Below are 27,172 nucleotides of genomic sequence, written 5' to 3' on the forward strand. Positions count from 1 at the left end.
CGAAGCCTTGAAATGGTTGCGGAGGATGTTATTTGTGCCATTTTGAAAACCTCCAGCCACTTAGAATATGCGTCTACAACTACCATAAACATGTGACCCATGAACGGACCTGCAAAGTCAATGTGGAGCCTTTTCCAAACCTCTCCCGGAAACTCCCAGGGGTGCAGAGGAACTGGGCGTGGCATACGCTGCTCCAACTGACACCGGTCACACTGCTTACAGAGCTTTTCAACGTCCATGTCTACATGCGGCCACCAGACATACTGCCTTGCAATGGTCTTCATCTTTACAATGCCAGGATGTCCACTGTGGATCTCCTTAAGTACTGCTGTTCTCAGCTTTGTAGGCACCACTACTCTTGTTCCCCATAGAACACAACCTTGCTCAACAGATAGTTCCTCTCTTTTTTTGTAGTACACTTTCAGTTCTTCTGGTATTTCTTTTGGCCACCCTTCCATGATGTATCTGTACAGCTTAGATAGCTCTGCATCTTTGCGGGTTGCCTTGGAAATCTGTTTTGCACTCAGTGGTGCATCTTCCAGGTGTTCACAGATTAGTGCATGCAGGTATGCTGTTATTTTCTCTGTTCCTGCGTCCGTAGTTTCCGGCAGTGGAACACGAGACAGACCATCTGCGTTGCCGTGTTCTTCTGACTGGCGATAGATTATGTGATAATCATAGGCAGACAGTATAATTGCCCACCTCTGTATACGCGCTGCTGCCATTGTTGGAAGTCCTTTATGTTCTCCAAACAGCGTGAGCAGAGGTTTATGGTCGGTGATTAAGTTAAACTTTCGCCCCCACAGATATTGGTGGAATTTCTTCACTCCATACACCAGGCTCAACGCCTCCTTTTCCATTTGTGAATAGTTCCTCTCAGCCGGTGAGAGCGTACGAGACGCATAGGCTATTGGATGCTCTTGCCCATCAGGCGTTGTGTGCTGAATAACGGCTCCAATTCCGTACGCTGAAGCGTCACATGCAAGAGAGAGCGGCAAGTTCGGATCATAGTGAACTAACACCCTGTCGCTGGCCAACATTTCTTTGCACCTATCAAAAGCGCCCTGTTCCACTTTACTCCACCCCCATTTCGTTTGGTCCTTCAGCAGCCTGTAAAGTGGGGCCAAAACAGTACTTTGCTGCGGCAAAAAACGACCATAATAGTTCACTAACCCAAGGAAAGCTCTCAGCTCTTTGATGTTTGTGGGTGTTGGAGCATCATGCACGGCTCTGACCTTGTCTTTAGAAGGGTAGACTCCTTTTCCATCCAACACGTGACCCAGGTACTCAATTTGTGTTTTTCCGAAGTCACACTTTGCCTTTTTTACTCTTAGGCCATTTTCTTGCAGCCGCTGTAGAACTCTATCCAGGTTCATCAGATGCTCAGTTTCGTCCCTGCCCATCACCAGCAAGTCATCCAAATAGACCACAACATTGAGATCCTTCATCACATTCTCCATGATCCTTTGGAAAATACTGACAGCAGAATTAATACCAAAGCAAAGCCGATTGTACACAAACAGTCCCTTATGCGTGTTCACAGTTGTATACTTTTTTGACTCGTCATCTAAAAGGACCTGTTGGTAGGCGGCTGCCAGGTCAATTTTGGAGAATATCTTCCCCCCACATAAGGCTGCCAGAACTTCTTCTATGCGTGGTAGTGGATATGTTTCAGTGTTTGTAGCCATGTTCACAGTTACTTTATAGTCGCCGCACAAGCGGAGTCCACCGTCCCGCTTGGTTACAGGGACCACTGGAGCAGCCCACTCGCTGTGCTTCACAGGGCTGATAACACCATCTTTTTCCAGGCGTTCCAGTTCTTTTTCTACCCTTTCTTTCATTGCGAAGGGTAGGACACGGGCTTTATGGAACTTTGGAACTGCGTCAGGCTTCACAGAAATTGCTGCTTTAATGTCTTTTAACGTCCCCAACTCGTCTTTAAAAACATCAGCATATTTATTTAACACATCTTGAATTGACTTGGATTTAGTTGTTGGGTGTATAACGCTTTCTGTTACTTTTTTAATCCTTTTCCAATTCAGTTTGATTTGATCCAGCCATTCACGCCCACACAGAGAAGGACCTCCTCCAGCCACTACTATAAGTGGTAGATCAGCAATCTGATTTCCATAAGCCACTTTTGCAATGAACTGTCCTTTCACTGGAATAGTCTCTCCTGAATAACCCTTCAGTGCGACGCTGCTGCCCTCCAGTGGCACATCTGAGAATGACTGCTCATACACATTTTCTGATATAATGCTGACTCCTGCTCCTGTGTCAATTTCCATAGGCACTTTTTTTCCATTTACATCAAAAATTGCCCTGTATGGCCGTCGGCCAGCACCAGTTGCACTGAACACAGAAAACATCAGAATGTCATCTTCTATTTCGTCAGCTCGAACGTAGCCTGTCATTTTTTTATCTTTGTGTTCACTGTTTCTCTTCCCCCTTTTCTCCTGCCTGTCACGTGTCTGACCCCCAGTCCTGCATGCCTTCTGAATATGCCCGACTTTGCCACATTTATGACACTTTACATTTTTATAGAAACAATCGCCGGCGCTATGACCCTTTCCTTTACATCTATAGCACCCTTCTTGTTTTGAGGGCGAGCGCTGTCTCTCCTTTACCTTGTGAACACCGGTGACGTCATCACCTTTCCGCAACTGCTGCGCATCTCGGTGGGCTGTCTCCATATTAACAGCAAGCTCTACGGCTCTCGCAAAAGTCAGTCTATCCTCTGAGAGTAATTTGCGCTGGCATGCCTCAGAACTGACTCCGCTGACAAATCCATCACGTAGAGCTTCATCCAGCCTATCCCCGAAATCACAGTTTGCAGCGAGTTGACGCAGCTCAGCAGCATATTCTGTCACTGTCTGGCCGCTTTTCTGAACACATTTACGGTACCTGAAACGCTCGGCGATGACCAATGGTTTAGGTTCATAGTAATCCTTTAGAATGGTCACAATTTGATTAAAGGTTTTGTCCTTTGGCTTGTCGGGCTGGACAAGGTTGCGTAGAAGGCCATACGTTGATGCGCCGACTGAGCTCAACAATATTGGGACTTTTTTTCCATCGTTGACTTCATGAGCTTCGAACAGCAACTCCATGCGTTCAACATAGGCAGACCATGTTTCATTCTCCGGCTTGAACTCGTCCGGTCTTTGGGAAAAGTATGCCATTTTCACTAAACCGATTTACCTCGTCGCCAATTATGTGGTGTACTTAAATAACTAGGCAAGGCACGCGTTTAACTGCTTTATATCAAATATCAGGGCATCACATACAAACCCCACATGTGGGTATTACAGGCTCCAACTTCGTTATGACATGCGCAGAATACACACTAGCCAACAACGGCAAGTCTTTAGGGACAACATTAATGCGCATATTAAATAGTACTGAATACACCACAGTCATATAATGCAGGTCGATGGTCACTGTCTCAAAACACAAGCACAGAGTCCAAATTAAAACAATTCCCCATCGTCCAAATGAAACAATTCCCCATCATAAGTACACATTGATGGCCTAAGACACGAAACGAGCGGTTTGTGTGAGAAAACGAACAGTATTTATATCGTTGTTATCTCTTGAAAACAGCACACGTCCAAATGATCTGACGGCGCGGGCGGGTATAGATATATACATACATATACAATAAATCATTGTAAAATAGGGAAGGGAATCTTTAGGCACCTCATGAGCCGATCTAATTTTTTTCTTATTAATTAATCTTATTAATAAAACTTAAAATATTTAATTACATATGTAATTATAAGTAGGCCTACTTTTATAAACAATTACACATTAAAAAACTAAATTAATACAATTACATGTTAATAATTTTAACTAATATAGCTTCAAAACAAATAACAAAGAGGGGAAAAAAATATTACAAGCAATAAACAAAGTGCTTTCAGTATTTAAGAGTCGGCTGTCTGAACGTTTTCATCTCTTTTGAAATTATAAGATGTGGTTTGTCCTATCTGTTTAATAACTTAAGATATAACTGACTGTGTCACATTAATTTTGCGTCATAAAAGCATTTTGAGATGCAAGTACATTTAACCACGTAGACGGAGTCGCTCACAGCCGCATGCTCAAACGCTCTTCGCAAAGCGCGCGTGAGTATTTGAAATTGAAAGCAGCTTCTGTCGGTGATTTTCATATTTGTAATATATAAGCCAACTGCATTCCAAAAGACATATGATGCCTTCGTAGAGCATTTGTAAGCAAAACACCGGCGGGCGAGACCGCGCACTACAAAAGTAACATCAAGCAGACCGCGCGTATCTCATATCATGTGCAATGAAGCTCGCGAATGTTCTTGTAATTCGCTTCAACTTTTCCGAACTTTATGAAAGATTATTTTTTGGAAGGTTCGAGTGGTGTCATGTGTGTGTGTGTGTGTGTGTGAGACAAAGGAATTAGAAGCAAGCAGAATACGGTTGTTTATAAAGCACACGTAGCGTCATCACGTATCTGTGTTGAGAACTAAGCTCAGACATAAATCTGAAATTATCTTAATCAATACAGAATCGTTGGAGAGAATCTATAACACAATATCACATAAATTAAACATAAACTGTTATTTCCTGTAGCCTACCTATGCCAGGCCTATGTGCAGCGTGACAAGTTGATGCTTCATCTGCAAGACTGGTTTACTCTCGCGTGTCACGTGACCAGAGTGTAATCGCGGCTTTGCGATTAAAAAAATCGCATTTCATCAAATCGGGATATTATCACAAATGCAATTAATCGTTCAGCCCTACTTTCAATACATTTGTATAAAGAATAAAATTAAATTCAGTTTAAGGATTTATACTGTTCAGGTTTAACTGATTAATCAGCTGAATGTTTTCCTCTCTGTTCTAGACTCTCTAACTGCAGTGTGACAGAAGAAGGTTATAAAGCTCTGGCTTCAGCTCTGAGATCAAACCCTTCACACCTGATAGAGCTGGATCTCACAGGAAATGATCCTGGACAATCAGGAGTGAAGGAGCTCAGTGATTTACTGCAGGATCCAGACTGTCAACTGAAGACACTGAGGTGAGACGGGATCAAATAATTAACTAAATTAGCTATATGCAGGCTAAATATTCATAACTAATATATTATTTTAGTTATATAATAAGCTGTACAATTTGTTGCATCAAAATGATCAAGATCAGATCAGATGCTGCAGGTTCTGTCATGATGATGATAACCGTCAACACAGTTTAGTTGTGATACGAGCTACAGGTCAAATAGACATTATGGGTCAGTATATGTGTACTGACATTCAGGAGTATACCTTGATAATTAACAATAATAGTTTTCCATCAACCCCAGATTCACTGCATCTCTCTGCACCAGGTCTATGAGTCTCCAGATGTTCACAAACATGCAGTTTCATAAGCCAGTTTTCTCTGTGCTGACGTTTCTCACTCCTCCTGCTTTAAAGACAGAAAGATCTTAATTTCACACTCTGTATTCATACTGAAAATCATGATCTAGTGAGCTTTTGCCCTTCTGCTCTGTGAGACCTTTCTGTTCTTATGAGTTTGCTTTAGGACTGAGTGTTGCTCTAGTTTCTTTTAAATATATATTTATTTGTGTATTTAAATGTTTAAAGAAAAATTTCGTATCTAAATAACTAACTTAAGCTTGTCTTTAAAACAATAATTACGTTTTTTATCGTATCAATCATTTTTTGTAATGCAGTGGACATTTAGTTGATACCTGAGTTGCCTCTTCTGCAGGTTTGTGAGTCCTGCTGCTGAGGAAGCCTGTCAGTATGTGAATAGAGTTGTGGGTAAAAACCCGTTACTCCAGAGAGAGCTGAATCTGAGTGGACATGAACTAGGAGACACACGAGTGAATCAGATCGCTGCTCTACTGCAGGATAAACACTGTCAACTCAACACACTGACGTGAGTATTGCTCATTTATTTATTATATTACTTTTAAGCATTTTTTCCCTCAGTCACACAGAGCCAGAACAATTTAAAGTAATAAAATTAAACAGTCAATTAAACTATTAAAGCTACACTGTGTAACTTTTTTAGTTGATTCTTAGCAAAAAACACTTAGTTCTTTCAAAAATATATGTGCTCATTAATGTATATTTACTTCTTTCAAGTAATAAAGTATTCTCTTAGGTTTATAATCTGCCATTGAAAGTACATACAGGCAGAGCCCGTCTACGGCGAGCCTTGGCACTTCCTATTAGCCCCATTGTATCGATCTTGGTTGCAGTTCCATTAGAATTCCACTGGAGGTGATCGCGGGCGAGTGCAGAATGAATGGAGGTCTATGGCGAAAAACCATCAAAATCCACTTTTCTCAGGATATAATTTTTTGTCTAGTAATTTGAATGTTGTATTCGAAAGGAGATGCAAAGAAATTACACATTGCTGGGTGTTAGATTTTTTAGAGTCACTTATTTGGTTTAAAAAGTCTTTTAAAATGTCAATGACGTCAGAATGCTGTGCAATACAATGCAAAGTAATTATGCAATTATTAAAATACAATAATATAGTCTAATAAATAAAAACATCTAACATGGCCACTTCTAACGGATTTAAATTGTCTGCTACTTTTTGGCAGCCCTCTCTCCTGGCTTTTGCAGACTTTGAGGTGTTCCCTGGCGTTTTGATTAAACATTAAAATTCCGAATAAACTTCGACTATTAGTTCTTGCTCTGCTGAGGAGAAAAACTGAGCGCGCTCTTCGGCCACGCTGAACAGCCAATAGCAGCGTTGCTAATCAATGTTTCTACTATCGATACATATCCCCTTTTAACCAGCGCATGAACGCGCAATTATCTCAGATAACTCAATCCAGCGATACTAATCATATCCAGCAAGTGTGTTCGAAGAACCGAGTTAGCCAGATCATGATTAGCACGATGATATCATCTTGGATGTGTCATTTGATCTCGGATGTAATAAGCAACGTACGAAGAACGGGCCCCTGGAAGCCATGTTAATCTTGGAATAATACGGCCACCGTAGGAGTTAAAACGCCCTCGGAATTGAGAGGAACAGAAACTAATATTCACTGGGTAGTCATATACAATTTCACCGCTAGATGGGGGTAAAAATCACACAGTGTAGCTTTAAGCTGCAACCCCACTTTTGAAAAATCCCCAGAATGTCACATGATTATGGCACTTTTTCATGTGTTCCATATATGGACTAAAGCTGCGTCCGAAATCACGTACTATGGGAGTAGGTACTACATTTAAATTAGAGCATACTTCACGACCGTTAAAAAAGTACGCTCTATATAGTATGAATACGGGTAGTATGAATGGAGTCCGGACGTACTGGTATTACGGTTGGTATTGTCACGTAACATGCGCGGTCACATCAGCGCGAAAATTTAAAGAGCCCATTCCACTGACTGCACTTAGAGCAATGTTTTTAGTTCTTTCCGCTTTCGTCTGCGTTTTTACGTCGTTCGTGCTCACAATTCAGATGAGTCGTCGGTCAGCTGCTCGCAGATCACGCCTTTGTCGAGAGCTTTTGTGTAATTTCTCAAATAAGTTAAATAAAATTTAGCCAATACATTTTACCTCAGAAAAAAAAAAAAAAAAAAAAAAATTAAAGTGGAAAATTCCCAAAATTCAAGTGGAAATCCAAAAATTACTATCTTGTACACATGCTTTTAAAGAAACAGATTTTGAATTATTTTAAAGTGATGCCCTACAAATGAGATTGTTAGTAAGAAAGTCCCTTTAGATCTTTTAGAAACCTGTGAAGGTTCCCTTACTGAAGCTGCTGACGTTCATTTTCTTCCCTCAAGACGACGTTTTAAAACTTTTGCTTTTGGTGGTGCTTTAACCCTCTGGGGTCTGAGGTGTTTTCTGGCCCTGGAGGTGTTCTGACATGCTCTGACATTTGTGCTTATTTCTGTTACTTGTGACATTTTCATGGCTAAAGTCTGATTACACTGTATTTAGCACAAACTCTGTTAAGTATGTAAAATATTGCAATGAGACATTTTAATTGTTTATTAATAAACAAGTGTTTTCTGTGTCGGCTGCAAGGATGAAGTTGATGATATTGACTCGCGATCTTCGCAGTAGTGAACGCGCCGGAGAGAAATGCACATTTCATACGGATTACATAGTTTTATGTTGTTTTGAATGGTTCTGTTTAAAAGTAGAGATTTCTGTAGATGATAGATATATTTCTATTTTTTTTTTAGGTGTGTGAGGCGAGTAGGCTACCTTATACGCTGAGTTTCGGTTCATGGATGATAGCTTAAGCTCCAGTTCAGGCGCTGGCGCCTCCGTGTCGTGATTATCTATTGTCTGCTTTATTTACTTTTTATTTATTAAATCTAGGAAATTGGATAATGAAACACTGATTAAAATTAAGATACAATTAATACAAAACGAAATTCGCTTTAAAGAAAGGCTTTGTGCTGTCTGTTTGAGGTCTCTGTGAAAGTTTTAAAGCAGTCTTATAGCCTGGATTGATGGCTCGCAATATCGCAATATATATCGTTGGGAAAAAAATATCGCAATGTAATTTTTTCCTAATATCGTGCAGCCCTAATTTAAAGTGTGATGTCTGTGCTTGGAGGCTTTCAAATATTCATGTTAACAGACATTAACGCTCTAAAGTTCTCTGAAGTGTGGCTGAAAAAGCCAAGTAAAACTTTAAATAACCATTGAATCAAATTAAAATGTTATTCTTATCTGTGAAATAAGCATGTAACCCGTTTCAACTCCACCACTCAAAGAATTGTTAAATTGTTCGCCAAATTTGTTGCTTCATACCCCTCTGACACTGGGTAGTTGCGCCCCTGGTCTCACTCATCCTTGCAAAGCTGCTTCAGCTCAGTGACATTTGTAGGCTTTCCAACATGAGCTGTGCTTCAAGTCCTTCCACAGCATTTTAATGGAATTGAAGTCTGGACTTTATTGGGCCATTCCCAAACTTTAATTTTCTAATTTTCCGACCATTTTCAGATCATAGACTTTCAGAGTTGTACAGTTTTAGTTAATTGCAATCTTGAAAGGGATGTTGATGTCTAACATATTAAAGTTCACTGAGCCTTTTGTTTGCCTCCATATTCAATTGTCAGTTTTTGCAACTGACTTTCAATACATTTGTATGAAGAATACAATTAAATTCAGTTTAAGGATTTATATTGTTCAGGTTTAACTGATTAATCAGCTGAATGTTTTCCTCTCTGTTCTAGACTCTCTAACTGCAGTGTGACAGAAGAAGGTTATAAAGCTCTGGCTTCAGCTCTGAGATCAAACCCTTCACACCTGATAGAGCTGGATCTCACAGGAAATGATCCTGGACAATCAGGAGTGAAGGAGCTCAGTGATTTACTGCAGGATCCAGACTGTCAACTGAAGACACTGAGGTGAGACGGGATCAAATAATTAACTAAATTAGCTATATGCAGGCTAAATATTCATAACTAATATGTTATTTTAGTTATATAATAAGCTGTACAATTTGTTGCATCAAAATGATCAAGATCAGATCAGATGCTGCAGGTTCTGTCATGATGATGATAACCGTCAACACAGTTTAGTTGTGATACGAGCTACAGGTCAAATAGACATTATGGGTCAGTATATGTGTGCTGACATTCAGGAGTATACCTTAATAATTAACAATAATAGTTTTCCATCAAGCCCAGATTCACTGCATCTCTCTGCACCAGGTCTATGAGTCTCCAGATGTTCACAAACATGCAGTTTCACAAGCCAGTTTTCTCTGTGCTGACGTTTCTCACTCCTCCTGCTTTAAAGACAGAAAGATCTTAATTTCACACTCTGTATTCATACTGAAAATCATGATCTAGTGAGCTTTTGCCCTTCTGCTCTGTGAGACCTTTCTGTTCTTATGCTTATGTTTGCTTTAGGACTGAGTGTTGCTCTAGTTTCTTTTAAATATATATTTATTTGTGTATTTAAATGTGTAAAGAAAAATTGGATATCTAAATAACTAACTTAAGCTTGTCTTTAAAACAATAATTACGTTTTTAATCGTATCAATCATTTTTTGTAATGCAGTGGACATTTAGTTGATACCTGAATTGCCTCTTCTGCAGGTTTGTGAGTCCTGCTGCTGAGGAAGCCTGTCAGTATGTGAATAGAGTTGTGGGTATAAACCCGTTACTCCAGAGAGAGCTGAATCTGAGTGGACATGAACTAGGAGACACACGAGTGAATCAGATCGCTGCTCTACTGCAGGATAAACACTGTCAACTCAACACACTGACGTGAGTATTGCTCATTTATTTATTATATTACTTTTAAGCATTTTTTCCCTCAATCAGAACAATTTAAAGTAATACAATTAAACAGTCAATTAAACTATTAAGCTGCAACCCCACTTTTGAAAAATCCCCAGAATGTCACATGATTATGGCACTTTTTCATGTGTTCCATATATGGACTAAAGCTGCGTCCGAAATCGCGTACTATGGGAGTAGGTACTACATTTAAATTAGAACGTACTTCGCGACCGTTAAAAAAGTACGCTCTATATAGTATGAATACGGGTAGTATGAATGGAGTCCGGACGTACTGGTATTACGGTTGGTATTGTCACGTAACATGCGCGGTCACATCAGCGCGAAAAGTTAAAGAGCCCATTCCACTGACTGCACTTAGAGCAATGTTTTTAGTTCTTTCCGCTTTCGTCTGCGTTTTTACGTCGTTCGTGCTCACAATTCAGAGGAGTCGTCGGTCAGCTGCTCGCAGATCACGCCTTTGTCGAGAGCTTTTGTGTAATTTCTCAAATAAGTTAAATATCATTTAGCCAATACATTTTACCTCAGAAAAAAACAAAAACAAAAAAAACACACACACATAAACCTGTGACAGGGTTTCTGCACATTTTTTAAAGTCAAATTTAAGGCTTTTTAAGACCTTTTTAAGACCCGAAGAAATCAAAATTAATACCATGCATTGGGGTGTGCAATATTGACAAAATATGTCTCTATCGATATTTTCAAAGTTTTCTTGTTAATAATTAGATAACATTTTACTGATTGTGTTTTTGTGCTTGGTGCCATGGCTGGTTTAGGCCTGTTGTTGACAGCAGACCCACGAAGATATTCATATTTTTCATATTCTATGCAGTGGTCAGTTCACAGTAGTGACAGAAATTAACATTTTTTATTAAGGGGTAATATTTGCCATCTTAAATTGATTTCCAGGGGCATTTTCACCTATATATGGACATTTGTAGATGTATGCATCACCTTTTATGTCAAATTCTAACATTCGAATTAAATTCTATTAGAATAATTACACAATACCACTGTTACCAGCCAAATTAAATCATTAAATCAAAATCCATCTTTGCATTGCAGAGGTGACACAGTGGCGGCATCAGATCTGGCATTAATATATTTACACTGCATTTACAATTGCATAAATAAAGCTATGAGATTGTTAAATATGAACTGATTTCTAATTTTAACATTCTAATTAAAAAGTACTCTAAATGTGAAACTAAAGCTGCCAGTAGGTGGCGGCAAGTCACTGTTTTAATAAGTGAGTCGAGGGAGTCATTCATTCAACCGATTCGTTCAAACGGCTGATTCATTCGGGAAGCAAGTGATTGTTCATTGAATCATTAAATTGATTCGTTCAAAACGCGGATTCCAGTCAAAAACTCATCGCTGTCTGTTGCATTGAGACCATAGACTGTAAAAAAATATGGACGTAGTGTCCGTGACGTCACCCGTAGGTTTCTGAAGAGCATTTTTGAAGCCTAAAGTGGGCGGAGCCGGCCGTCGCCATCTTGGCCTCGCGTCGCTCCCGGATAACAGAAAATGGGCAAAGAGGCTGAGAAATCATGCCCAAATAGCTCGACGTGATCGAGTTAGCTCAGGCTGTTAACGGCTCTGGGTAATGCTATTGACAGTACCAAGTCTGCGACTGCACAGGGCCTCGCGCTAAAGTGACACTTGATGATGTAAAGCCAATTAAAAGTTCCTGTTTTTGCCCTTCGAAATATTATAATAGTTAAAAGACATGGCTACAAGTGAGACTGTGTATCGTGATTCTGTACTATTCTGCTAGTTGAAAATGTATTATGCAGTAACTTAATATTACTCTGAGAGAGTGTGTGACGTTAACTTACATGTCAGTCACTCTTTCGTCAGCGCGGCATCGCTTGTCAAGTTCGTAGAGAGCTTATTCAGTCCATTTTAAATTCTGATTTTGGCCGCCTCTCAAATTTAAACCATAGATATATTGCCTGTGAAGTTCAAGTAAATGCGCTAGAAAATCCACGCTCATTCAAGGATGTGCATTTATTGCATAGACAGAGAAAGCGCCGACGCCTGCATGATTTCACCTGACGGTACATAAGCATATTATAATCTATATCTGTTCCGTGAGAGCAGAACGAACGAGCCTTTATTGACGTTTTTAAATTTGAAAACTCCAAAAAGCAACGAAATTGTCAGACATCCATTAGTGCATGTTCACAGAGGAAAACAACTGAAATACAGCGCTGGTTGTTCTCTCGAACGATACTCGACGACAACGACTGAATCCTAAGCCGTGGGCTTTGTACCCAAGTAATGGGTGTATTAAATTGTATGAAATAATCCCGAAAAAAAAGCACAAACACTGCAGAGAAGGCAAGTTCAGCAGCAACATTTGTTGAGGTGAAGTGACGGCTAGTAACAGCAGACAAACGGCTAGCATTGACATCAGCGACAACCCACCTGTCACTCAAGTGGCCACACCCTTAAATGCAGAAATTTAAATATTAATCAACTAAACGGATGAGTTATAGAAAAATGCACCCCCCTCACAGTTGTTATGAAGGGCAAAATTAGCTGTATAGACCAAAGCCACATAGAGATCCAGGCTGTAAACATGTTTTCTTCTGCTGTAAAGTTGGTAATTTTAACATGGGGGAGATACAGATTTGACTCACTTCTGCAGCCAGCCTCAAGCGGCCAGTCGATGAATTGCAGTTTAACTCACTTCCGTGTTGGTTTCAAGAGAGAGAAGGGGAGGTTGCCGCTTGATTGAGACTCTGCTATGGCTTCATTTTGAAATTCTCATCAGCGAAATAAAGGGAAAACAAACAATATTGACAATACTGTTTATAAAATGTAACTCACAATGTTAATTTATTGTTAATTTAACTGTTATATAAATATAACAATAATCACATTTGCAATTGTGCACGGGAAAACGGAAGTCTTGCTGATGCAGGGTCTCCGCGGATCCTTAAAAAGTCTTAAAAGGTCTTAAATTAGATTTTTCAAATTTAAGGCAATAAAAAGTCTTTAAATTTAACAGTAGAATTGAAGAAAGTAATTAAATAAACAAATATGAAAATAAAACACAACAGACTTAAAGCTCCAGTCAAGAGCAGTGAATGATTTCCTCTGTGTTTTGTTGTTTTATTAACATTAAAGGGATAGTTCTCCCCCAAAAAAGTCATAATTTACTCTCTTAAGTTGTTTTAAACCCGAATAAGTTTCTTTCTTCTGTTGAAAATAAACGTTATTTGAAAGAATGTGAGTAACCAAACAGTTGATGTTCCCCTGTGACTTCCATAGTATATTTTTTTCCTACTATGTATGGAAGTCAATGGGGACCAGCAACTGTTTGGTTTTGGGTGAACTATCTCTTTAAGGACAAGCGGCAGCATGTTTATTATTAGGGCTACTGTCTCTTTAAGAACTGCACGCGACGCGTCTAATATACACGCATATGACAAGCAGATTTTAATTAATTTTCTCTGTTTGCTTTCACTTTAGACATAACCAACTTTGTTTATGTAAACATTGTCTGTATTTGACAGTATTAGCGCAATATAAGACTCAAAAGATAACTTAGTCCAGTAACAGGCTTTTAGTGCATGTGCGCGTCGAGTGTACGCGCTCAGTAAAGCGCATGCATCAGCAGCGAATGACATGTTTAACTGGCAAGGCTTTAAAGCACATGCAAATAATGAACTTTTGTGAACTGCAGTGTCCCGTTCCTCTGCGTTAACATTTGATGTGAATATACGTCGTGCTGCAGTGTAGCCTATAGATGAAGGCGCCGCAACTGATAAAATGCGCAGTTGTTTGGTGTGATTTGACGATTCCAAATTTAGGGGGGCCAGAGGGGGGGCCAAGCTTGTTGACACAGGGGCACTGCCCCCCCCTGGCCCCCCCAGCCCCCCCCCTAGAACCGCCACTGCTGCACGCGAGAGGAGAGAAGAAAACGAGTAAATGTCAGTTTGATTGTAAGTTCATTCTTTATGTGCTTAGGAGTGTGCGATGTTGTCTATGAACTATGATGATACTGTAATCATTGTTTTAACTATGTACGAGGCACTGCGAGTGCGAGCTGACATCGCGTTTCTCTCTCATGCTTGCTTTCACTGCGTCAATTTTCACTTTATATCGCCGACGAGAATTTCATAATGAAGCCGTGGTCCAACAGACAGCAATGTTTTTTTTTTTTTTTACTGAAATCCGCGTTTTGAACGAATCCTTTCAACGATTCAATGAACAATCACATGTTTTTCTGAATGAATCAGCCGTTTGAACAAATCGGTTGAATAAATGACTCCAACAACTCGCTTATTAAGACAGTGACTTGCCGCCACCTACTGGTGGTTTTAGTTTCATATTTAAAGTATCCTTTAATTAAAATGTTAAAATTATAAATCATTTCGTATTTAAATATTGAATAGCTTTATTTATGCAATTGTAAATGAAGTGTAGGCCTAAATATAGTAGGCTAATGCCAGTTTTGATGCCGCTTCTGTGTCTCCTCTGCACTGCAAGGATGGATTTTAATTTAATGATTTATTTTGACATTGGTACTGTGTTATTCTAATATAATTTGAATGTTAGAATTTGACATAAAAGGTGATGCATACCTCTAAATACGTTTAGAAACAATGTCCATATATAGGTGAAAATGCCCCTGGAAATCAATTTAAGGTGGAAAATATTGCCCCTTAATAAAAATGTTAATTTCTGTCACTACTGTGAACTGACCTCTATAGAATATAAAAAATATGAATATCTTCCTGGGTCTGCTGTCAACAACAGGCCTAAACCAGCCGGGATACCAGTACAAAAACACAATCAGTAAAATATCATCTAATTATTATCAACAAAACTTTGAAAATATCGAGACATATTTTTGTCAATATTGCGCACACCTAATGTACGGTATTAATTTTGATTTCTTCAGGTCTTAAAAAAGTCTTAAAAAGCCTTAAATTTAACTTTAAAAATTGTGCAGATACCCTGTGATGTGATATTGTAGGTCTATGATAACAACATAATATGATATAAATATGAGACAAAAACTAATTTGGGAACATAGCCTACCTATAACTGCACACATCACGCAGTGAAAGCACGAGAGACAAAAGCGATGTCAGCTCACAGTGCCTCGTACATCGTTAAAACAATGATTACAATATCATAATAGACAATACACATCGCAGATCGCACACCACTACGCACATAAAGACTGAACTTAGAACTGAACTGACATTTACCAACTCGCTTCTCCTTCTCTCCTTCTCTCCTGTTTCGCGCGTGTAGGAGACGGACGTAATGCTGACACGAATGACGCGAAATGTCACGTGAACAAGCAAATCCACAAAGAAAGAATAATAAATAAAAAAAGTATGCTAATTAGATGGTTCTAATTTAGAAAACATTTAGATATGTGTAAGTCAAATTGCCATCGAAAATTTAAGACCTTTCATAATAGGCCGCTGTACGTGAGCTGTATCGTTCAGTTTCGTTCCACCAAGTGGGGCACTAATTTTTCTTTTGCTCAATATGTTCTACGTTAATAAAAGGTATCCAAGCAAAAAGTTCTCCACGCATTATCCTGCAGTTAATGAGAAATTGTAATTTATTGGCGCACTATATTGACTGCGTATTGAGACATATAAAACTGTTGAGCTAGATTTTCAACCAATCAGCATCGAAAATGTAAGTAGGTCAGAGCCGAAATCAAGCCAATATCACTACGCACATGTAAACATGGAGGAGGACGTAAGCAGCGCATCTTCATCTGATAGCGGCGATCAAGCTCGATTAACACCCGTAAAGTGTGTTCTTCATGTCGGAAAAGATGGTGGGAAAGGTCCACAGCCCTTTACTGAAGTCCGATGGGGAAAAAAAAATCAAGCAATATGCGTAGGAATGGCTCAAAACGTCAGACACTACGGAGCTAACGTTAGCTATTGCTAATAAACATGTTGCCCTCCTGGACAAACTGGTCTCTGATGTCCCAACAACTACGGGTTTCACCCGGCCTGCCATCGGCGTTTTATAGACGCTTGACTTGTGTGCATGTGCGTGATGGGTAGATTTAGGGGTCGGGTTAGTGTGATTATTACCGTCACAGACGCTTTGTCCATATTTTTTACAGTCTATGGTTAAGTATTAAACTGTTGGTGAGATGAGATGAGATAATGCAATGCTGACATAGGCTACAGTACAATGACAGTTGCACAGATGTTGGGAGTTGGGAACCGGTGAGAAAATGTCCGGTAGCCTACCCGGTAACTTTACCAGTAATAACCATAGATATCATATAAAGGCTAGATGTCTTGTGCGCGCTGCTGGCCAATGGAGGTCGACGTCCGCACACGGCGGCCATCTTACCACAGTGTGCTCGCTCACTCGTAACATGGTGCATGTACTTTTAAATAACCATAACTTGCTCAGAGATGTAGCTATGACACTGCATACATATGAATAATTATAACATAAATGTTCAAGCATTCGGAATTATAGCCACGTTAATAGCGTTAGTAAGAAACCAAACCGTTTGTAAATCCGTCAAGATTTCAGCGAGATAAGAGGATTTGTGTGCGTGCTGATCACTCACCTTAATTCACTGCTCCACTGTGGTTAGATGGCCGCCGGTGATGCCGGAAGTGACTCCGCCTTAAGACATCTAGCCTTTATATGATATATATGGTCAGTGGTTAAATTGGCTTTTGTAGGGAGGGGGGAGCCCTTATTTACGGTGGTCATCATTAAAAATCGCGCCATAAAATGACTTAATGTGTTTTACACCAAAGGGTAAACATTTTTCCAGTATTAATGTGTAAGGTTGAGTAGTTATTCAAACAAAGATAAATACTTTACAGTTTTTTATTATTTTTTACCTTTAATGTTAACAAGCAGGCAACGGATTTCACCCTCGGAAAACGTATGAAAGTGAACATGTTTGAAAATATTGGTTGGCAAATACACTGTTAACCCTTGCTGTAAAATAAGGCCAAATTCTGACAATATCATACCATTTTCCATTAAAACAGTAATATACCGTAGAAAACAAAAATAGCCTACAGGAATATACTGTGAATTAACAGTGCTCAAAATCGACACTCAGAGGCTGTTTTCCCAATCACACCCTATACCCTCATTCACTGTTCCCTACAGTAGTTCACTAATATAGTCCCCTTGACAGTGAATGAAAAGAAGTGAGTGAATTGAGACACTGATGAACACCTGATAAGCAGAATCACTGAAGGACAGAGAAACAAGAACAGACAAAAGAGAAACACAAGAACTGCAACTGACTTCCAGCCACCGAGTGTGAAACCAGTTTACTAACCAGTTTAACATGATTTCTTTCATACAAAAGTTATTGTTGAGAATTAACAGATATTTAGTTGTTGATGTTTTATTGAAAATAATAAAGTTATTATCACCATGATGGAGATCAGTATTTGTTTTAGTTGGGCTCTTGAACCATTGACTTTATTATATCAATTTTTCTCTGACTGCTTTAACTATGAGTTTATAAAACACATTTGTTATGCCAAGAAATAATCAAGAGAAAGATGATCATGTGTTTATGACTGTTGTGTTGATTACATAATCATCCTGGACATGTCTGATTCTCTGATCTTAACCAGTGTAAAAGCTGTGGACTTATTTCTATTTCATATTAATCATATTTGTTAATCTATAACGTGAAATACAATGTTTCTGTAATTAGTTATTCTGAAGTATATTGAAATAATATTTTAATAGTGCTTTAAAATATCTCCTGCTTGTCTTAGACACAAACAGACATCAACAATCAGCATATGAATCTCAACAATGGTGACAGTAAAAACTTTCATGTCGCAATGCATGCTGGGTTCCAGGATAGTATAAAACTCCCAGCATGCACTCCTGCATGAATGAATAAATAAAAATAAATTATTGCCACCACTGATGAGAGACATATGCAGATTTTTGATATCTCTGTGTTTCTACAAGACATTGTAGCTCTGTTTCTTTTTTAGGCTGTGCATTATATGTGTTCAAAAAATCATCATCGTAACTTCTTACTGTAGTTTCACAGTGGTGGTAATATAACACTTAAGATAGAGGATTAAAAACTGAGACATTTAGTGAATGAACAGGCTATATGATGATTTTTTTTTTTTTCATCATAATCAATATAACCGCAATCATTCACAAACCGTGTGTGTGCACAAATGTGACTTACAAAAACACAGTTCAGTCAGCCAGTGAAAAACTAATGTTAAAAAGTCAAGGGTCAGCATCCCAACTAAAGCAAACACTGATCTCCATCATGGTATAACTTCAAACCAAACATTTTCAATTAAACATATCAATAACAATTTCTGTAGATGTATGACAGAAATAAAGTCATACTGTTAATAATAAGTGTAATAATGTGTAATGGCTGGAAGTCAGTTGTAGTTCTTCTGTTTCTCTATTTTCTGTTTGTGTGATCCTCTTTCCTTCAGTGATCCTGCTTGTTAACAGCAGGTGTTCATCACTAATGCTCAACAATCACTTATTTCACTTATTCACTTATTATTCAACATATTCACTTAATTATCTCACTGCAACACTGCGTCAATGTTACTTTTTACTCTTTGTAGTGTGGATTTTCCTGTGGGGTTGAAAGGGTTAACATTGTAAGATAAAAAGTCACACCCACGAAATGTATTTTAACAGTAATAAACTGTAAGTTATAAAACAGGTTTATACTGGAACACTGTTGCCAGTAGTTTACTGTAAAATGTATTTTTTGGGTCACCGTTGTGCTGAAGAGTAGAGCCTGTGCTTCAGTCCAGCAGAAGATCTACAAACATTGATGATACTCTGCATGTTGCTTTATTTAACAGGTGGTGACTGTGTAGTTGCTGGTCCAGTGGAAATCTTTTTATGTTCAATAGTTTTTTAGTGGTTTCAAATGAAAGAAGTTCACAGTAATACTTTGCTCACATTATTTATGCATTATAAATTTTAGTAATACATTTAAATGACAGTTGGTCAATTTAAGGCAGTCGGTTTCTGCAAGTGAAATTAGTTAACTTGAGTTTTAATTTAGTGGATTTTTACAGTAACATACTGTAGATTACAGCAGGGACGTCGTTTGGCCTATTTTAGGGGGGCTGAAGCTACCCCAAAATGTTCCTAAGCCCTCCTAAATGATAATAAGAACAACAATAACAATTCGATTTATCAATAACCATATCCTCATTCATATTTAGACGCAACAAATGATATATATAAAGCTACAAAAAATAGCCGAAAAGTCGGAAGTTGGACTGAAGTACAAAGAGTCGTTGTGCTATCAAGATGATGCACCGCACCGTCTCGTTGAATTGGTGTGAACTGTGGCAGCTTTCAGAGCGTTGCAGACCGGAGCGCTGCAAGAAACTGGAGGATTCATCTCGTCTCGTCGTTACTCTAGTCTGAAGTTGAACTCGCCCCCCTTTTACTCTTTTACTGTAAAAAACCTGGTAAGGTCTAACAGTGTAAACATCTTTTTAACCCTCTGAGGTCTGAGCTGTTTTCTGGGCCCTGGAGGTGTTCTGACATGCTCTGACATTTCTGGTTATTTCTGTTACTTGTGACATTTTCATGGCTAAAGTCTAATTACACTGTATTCAGCACAAACTCTGCTACAATAATATATCAGCAGCATGTATGTAAAAGTTTGTAGTTTTGAGATAATGACATTTATGCGTGGTTTTTGAAAATACAAAAAAAAATTCTCACTGAAATAAGGCCATGAAACCCATACTGATTATTTCTTCACAAGACTTTTGAAAATTGTATGACGTAGCCTAGAATATTTTTTACAAAGAGTCGTTGTGCTATCAAGATGATGCACCGCACCGTCTCGTTGAATTGGTGTGAACTGTGGCAGCTTTCAGAGCGTTGCAGACCGGAGCGCTGCAAGAAACTGGAGGATTCATCTCGTCTCATCATTACTCTAGTCTGAAGTTGAACTCGCCCCCCTTTTACTCTTTTACTGTAAAAAAAACCTGGTAAGGTCTAACAGTGTAAACATCTTTTTAAACAAGAAAATGATGTTGATTTAAGAGAATCAGGGCCAATTTCTTTGGCAGTTTGTTATATTAGTCAGATGTTAGATAATTATATACTTTTTAAATATTTTATTTTTAAATATCAAATTGGTGTTAGTATGGTGAAAAAAAATCTGAACATTTTAGTAACTAAGCAGAATTGTATTAGGTTTAGTAAAAACAATTTATATTGTTTACATGGTACAATTTCTGATAAACTACTTTTTTTATTGCTTGACACAAATTTTATGATTTCAATTCAGTTCAGTGCTTGTGATTTGATTCAATATTGACTCATTTGGATAAATATTAGGTAGGCTACACAAGATAGGCATTCATTTTTCTCAAGACAAAAAAAAACAACAAAAACTCACCTAATCAGTCCAGACATATAATGCGTTTTTTTTAATTATAACACCAACAACTGTATTTAACATTGTTCATTAGCTAGAGATCATCCGTTCACGTGACGCTAACAGTTATAGGGATCTGTCACGTCACATTTACAAGCGCCAAAACGGTATTTATTGCTTGAATTTTGAAATAAAATTGACAGAATCTGAGAGATGATATTATTTTTTATAACATAAGTATCCTGCTTTGTCTTGTCTGTCGGTCTCCGTGTCCTCTTTGCTTTGCAATGTTACTGTGCGTGAGAAAATTGATGTGTGGCGTCACGTGAGAGCGTGAAAGTTGGCAGCTATGGGCCTTAGCAGACAAATCAAATCAAAAACAGTGCGAGCGAGGCTACATTAGTCACATTAGAAAATGAAGTTGTAGGTTGCGTTTGAAATGAATAATTACGTATCTTATTTATCTGAGGTAAAGTAAACCAAATACTCACGTATGCTCGATAAAGAATTAGACGGCACAATGAGCCCATCGGGCGGTTGAATTTAAAAGATTGATTTTGCTAGCCGTTCGCGGGTTTCCATGGTAACGTCGCTGGTGGGCAGGTGCTGAACCAGAGAACGCGCATTATGACGTCTGATAATTCCATGTAGCCTGGGTGTCTCTGTGTAGTCTTGCTAATTATTCAGTCTCATATGCCATGTATTTACCAGGAGATGAAAAATAATTCAAGTGGAATAACAATATTTGGTGCTGAAGGAGACGGAGCTGAGCTCCGGCATGGTGTGTTGTGGACCCGAGGAGGCGGAGCTAAGCTCCGGCCCAATTTAACCTATGTATATGGTAATAACAATGTTAATTTAGTTCTACTTAACGGTTCCTGAACGCTGTAATTAACAGCTGCCCAGCCATTGTTTTTAATACGAGCTGCACTAGGTCTATATCTGTATTCTAAGAGTTATTATTACTTGTATGGATCTCGTTAATAACTTGACAACACTTAAATGTGTATTCTTACAAGTTAAAGAACAAATGTTTGTGCAATTCCTTTTTTTTCACCTTTTATGAGGCCAAAAAAAAAAAACTGTCTGGTAAAAAGTCACTGTGGCGGGTGGTCAAAAAAGTTAAAGTCCGCGTGAACCGGAAGTTGCAAACGACTTTTCTCCAGTGTTGTGACGTATTTCCCAGTGAAAAGGCATATTGAACAGAGGGCAGGGTTTTACTCTAGCGCTCCTCCTCTCCATCTCTCGCTCATAGCAGACTAACGGTTTGAGGGGAGTGGTTAAGCGTTTCCCAACCCATGCAGTCAAACCTACGTCGTCAGAGAAGGAACTCCATTCCAGTCCGGAAGTAACTTTTCAGACTTTGATTAAAGATTACGACGGCAAACCATTTTTTTCTGTGTATTAACTTGCACAGATTAATTTTTCACCACAAGACTAGTAATATGCGCTAACAAATTAAATAGGGTCAATTTTGATTTCAGTTGGACTTTAACTTCAGGCCCTGATCATGGGATAGTAAAGTGTCCATCATATGCGCACTTCAGAATCTCGCTGGAAGTAGTAGGTCATCCGGGTACTTCTCGCCTACTGTTTTTCGAATTCTATGATTTCGGACATACCACTCTGCTCACGTACTGTTTTTCGCATACTATATAGTAGGGAAGTATTTGATTTCGGGCGCAGCTTAAATGTGCATAGGGCGTCCTCAGGCTGCTGGTATGGATTGAAAACACAGTACATCAGAGTATCCAGCGCTCATAATGATTACATCGACGCATTTGGGTATAAATTCAATAAATATTATTCCTCTCTATAGAAATCTGATGTAAATCTATGAGAATCTATCAATATTTCTCCAAATCTGCACATTTGTGAGCTAAAGCCCTGAGGGACGTTGTTTTGTCAAGAGTTGTCATGACGACAGCACAGGAGTTTTTTCTGAATGAAAGCGGCTGACGCTCATAATTCATATTAAAGGTATCGACTCATTTTTTCGTTACATAACTCCTGACACAAATTAAGACATAACTGTCACTATGAGTTTCTCAGAATACAATAGTGATCAAATACTGAAACTTGAGTCATATATCTTTTTAATGATGTATAGTTTGTCAAGGTAATAACATTAAATCTGATAGTAACTTTGAACTATATAAAAAAAAAAAGCTTCAGTGTGCCGGTGTTACGGATCAACTGGGGATCATGTTAACTGGGGGAACGCGCGTGCACGCAGATTTTTTTCCCAGTTTTACCTGGATTTCCAGCAGATGTTAGACGGCTACAGATTCGTCGCAGCCATTTTTCACGGATCCATGATTAAAAACGTATGTTTCACCAGTTGTATACACACTGGTATGCATAATAAAGCGATTTGTTTTTGAAGTGTATATTCCTGCGTATTTGACGCAATTTCAAAGAAGTTTAACATACTTTAGTGTCAAGCTCAGAAACCACGCCTATGTTAACATGGGGCATTCGGTTTCATTGGATGAACAGACTTGTCAGCGCACTTCAGAAGACTCTTCTCAACATTAGTGTATCATATTTTCTGTAGTGTGTTGTCATGAGTTCTAATCACAAATAACAACAGATGTAGATTAAATGAAAGTAGCTAGACTACCTAAAAGAAGCATAAATTGCAAAGTCATTTACATTTTTTTCCAGTTGCATTTATTGATCTGCATATAGCCTAATTTTATAATGGATCTATTATTTTTTATATAAAAACACTTATCAGCTTATTTTACTCTGCTGATTATATTAAGATCTCTTTTCTTAACCAGCTCTGACGCCTCTGTATCCTTTTCCCTGGACATAAAGCAGCTATGCTTATAGGGTCATGAAGTTAATTATCTCATGAACTTGTAACATTCAACAGATTTATAAAATATATTGAATATATTGAATATATATTGAATATAGTAATATTGAATTGTACATTGTGTTGAGCTTTCCTGTAGCTCAAACAGTAGAGCGTTGGCGCTTACAACACCAAGGTCATGGGTTTGATTCCCAGGGAAAGCAAGAACTGATAAGAATGTAAATGTGTAGCTTGAAATGCAATGTAAGTCGCTTTGGATAGAAGCGTCTGCCAAATGTGTACATGTACATTATGCTCAGTAGGAGCATGAACTTGAATGTTGTGTATCTAATGTCTTGTATTGGACATGTAGAACACTTTGTCTTTAGTGATTAAAGTCCTGTGAAAAACACTGAGAGGCAACCACAAATTGTATTACTGAAATAAGCAAAACATATGATATAGTGATAATGAATTATTACATATATACTGATATTCTCTATGGCTAATATACTCATAGGCCTACATCACTAACCTCTTAATCATTTGTCACCTCACACGAATAGCATGACCCTCTCTAAAACAAGAGGAAATGCTTTATTGTTTACTTTTTTGCTGACCTCTTTAACAAAAGAAATATGACACAATCTTTTTATGTAATATAAATTTAAATTAAAGCTGCAAGCAGCATTTAGCGGGGTTCAAGCATTTAGGGTCTTTAAGCACATAAGGCAGTTTAGTGAGTTGTCTGAGTTTTTGTTTAGGATTTACAGGCTTTTGAGTGTTTTTTGCCATAACCATTTTCTAAATGATCCTGTTATGGCTACCCAATGGGTAAAGTTTAAGTTTTTTATATAATTATTGATCTAGAGCTTCCAGAAAATTGTACTGCACTGGTATATTTCCGATCGGGCTAAAAACCGATGGCGGCATAGACATACATGGCACCTTGGACCAAGACACTGCATGCCAATTTTAAAGTCAATCGAACTAATGGTCAGGTGGTTATAGCCCTTTTCCTGTTTTTGTGATTATATGGCCTGATCTCCATTTTAAATAATTATTTTAAAGGTGCTGTAGAATGCATTGATATATTTTAAATTGTTCTCTGATATCTCTGAAACAGAAATGTCTTCAACAGTCAAGTAGTGGATAAAATCACTAATGTTACTTTCTGCTTGCGGTAGGGGTTGTAATGGAAATATAACATTAGTTGGAACTGCCCCCTTCTTCAGTATCAAACAATGAGCGAAACCTGCTTGATATTGTCCCACTCCCAGGTTAGAAAAACTGTCTGTGGTAAAATGGGCAGAGCAAACTAACAGCTTTGAATTAAAATGGTGAGGTATCCTGTTGTAAACATCAACCATGCCTGTTGACAGTTTTGTGGGAAGGGAATGAAAAGTTCTCAAATCTGCAGCACAGCCTCGAACATAACATTTATATCCATGATCTGCTATTTTCACTATTGTCCTTGCTTACTTCTTCACAATACCTGCAGATCTTCTGATGATTCAGCTGTGCAGGTCCACGTTAACACTGCCTGGCCTAGAACATGGGCTGGTATATGCAAATTTGGGGGGTATAAATATTAATGATCCTGACTCCAACGTCACAGTCAGTGTTATGCTGGGATTCACTCATTTTTCAGCGGTCTTTTGCAAACAGGAGATTTACACATGAAGGAGGAAACAATGGTGTTTGAGGCTCACGGTATGTCAGTTCCATGTCCAGAACTCTTATCATTCAACTATGCCAAGATAAATACAGTTTTCAATTGTATGGCACCTTTAAAATAGATGATTAGTAATATAATGCTTACTTGTAGTCTGAAATGGCTTTAACAAAAGAAGAAAAATAGTCTTAGATTTCTGTTCACTCTAATCATGTACAAATAAAGTAGCACATTAAGATTACATTTATTTGAATGCATTATCAATACTAAAAGTGAAGGTGTAGTTGATATCTTTGGTGATAATATCTGTAGTAATCATAAAAAAATCAATTAAGAAATAAAGAATTAAAATTACAAATAATATTCTATTAAGATATGAGTTACAATAACATGATTTGCAATAGTAATAATATCAATAATATATGCACAATACACAGATTAGACTATCAGGTCTGTGTCTTACAAAAACATTAGTATTGCAGCCAATGTGAGTCTGTGGGATTTATAAACAGACAAAATATGATTTGAAATGTTATTTTAATGATTTTATTAAGTTTAAACAATATTTCAAATGGAAAAAAAATGAAAAATAATATTTTAGTGAGCAGAATGAAGCAATGAGTGGTCTTCATCTGGTGGTTAAAATGTAAATGAAAACAATAATACTTAAACAATAATACTTAATACACTAACCATGCTTGAACACACACATGCACACACATTTTGTTGTAGATGTAGATATTTAAAATAAAAGATAGGTAACAAAATGATAATTGCAAATCTCCTCTGTATAACACCATTTTCAGATTGAGGGGCAGAATTGTTCAAACTGAGAGCTCAGTACAAATGAAGTGATAAACTTTGACAAAACATGATTGTGTTATAATAGGTGATTTTCATGCAAGTAATTATATACTTTATACAAAAATTAATGCAAAAGCACAGGTGAAAATATTTTATTAAGTAGAATGTCCTGCAGAGGGCAGTAGAAGACCACTAATTGACTCACTTTCATTTGAAAGACTTTTTTATCCACCAGTAAAACAAAGCAGTTTCTCCATGTTCTTTCCATTAAGCATGCTTACACACACAGACACACACAAACACAAACACATCCACACACACATCCACACACACACACACACACACACACAAAGATAAATATGTTTTCCATGTTTTTAGGATGTGATATTGTGAAAATATCTTTTAATGGTCTAACCATTTCACATATTTCTTTGTGATCTGTATTACCAGTCCGTAATAATAATAATAATAATAATATTTAATTGTCTATAGGCATTTCTTTATCTAATAATATAAAACTTCATAATAATCATAATAAAAAATTTAAAAATAAAATATATACAAATATCATAATAAAATAAAAAACATCATAATAAAAAAGATTGCTTTTTAAAGCATTTGTTTGTTTCCCAATACTGAAAGCGAATAAAAAGATCATGTGTAATCCTGCTGCTCCCTCCAGTGGACAACAGTGGTGTGTTTCTAGTGGTGCAACAGTTGAAGTGATTGATTGAATTAATGAATGAATGAATGGGAATTTGGTTTATCACTTATATCTCCGGAACCAAAAGGCGAAAAATTCTGAAACTCAGAGCATAGATAGTGCTTGAGGAGTCTTGTTGAATGAGACCATCGCGGTGTTTTTGGGCGATTGGGACCGGGAGTTCTGATCGTTCAAAGGCATATATTTCAGGGCTTTTATCTCTGGAAGGCCCGAGGCCCGCGACGATACGTTTCGATCAAGAGAGGTCCTTACCATCAAAATTTGAGCGTGCAGCGTCTTTCCGTTTTCGAGTTATGAGTGAATTTGTACTGGGGGGGCGTGGCCTAAATGGCGGCCTCCGTTTTTACTTTCGTTTCAGGATTCCATTCCTTAATTTGACAGAATTGTCAATAGTAATACTTCAATAGATGAGTTTTGACAAAATGTGATTGTAAATGTTAAAATAATGATTTTATAAAGTCTAAATATGAATTATATAACAATATTAGGGAGTAGTATGATGAA

At 37.9% G+C, this 27,172-nt stretch overlaps 1 protein-coding gene across 18 annotated transcripts in view; it reads left to right on the forward strand.

Moving 5' to 3' along the window:
* LOC311090947 (uncharacterized protein) overlaps positions 1-27,172 on the forward strand; it is a 228,180-nt gene that overhangs the window by 33,983 nt on the left and 167,025 nt on the right. For 17 of the 18 annotated variants that reach the window (XM_084126594.1, XM_084126605.1, XM_084126600.1 and 14 more), the window contains 4 exons: positions 4,876-5,049; positions 5,742-5,912; positions 9,196-9,369; positions 10,066-10,236. In XM_084126594.1, coding sequence (XP_083982720.1) covers positions 4,876-5,049; positions 5,742-5,912; positions 9,196-9,369; positions 10,066-10,236 — 690 coding nt within the window. The remainder of the gene's footprint in view (positions 1-4,875; positions 5,050-5,741; positions 5,913-9,195; positions 9,370-10,065; positions 10,237-27,172) is intronic. The other variant, XM_084126607.1, reaches the window with a different exon arrangement.

The sequence above is a fragment of the Abramis brama genome, assembly GCF_963993115.1.
Source record: "Abramis brama genome assembly, chromosome: 1".
In the NCBI taxonomy this organism is placed as follows: Eukaryota; Metazoa; Chordata; class Actinopteri; order Cypriniformes; family Leuciscidae; genus Abramis; species Abramis brama.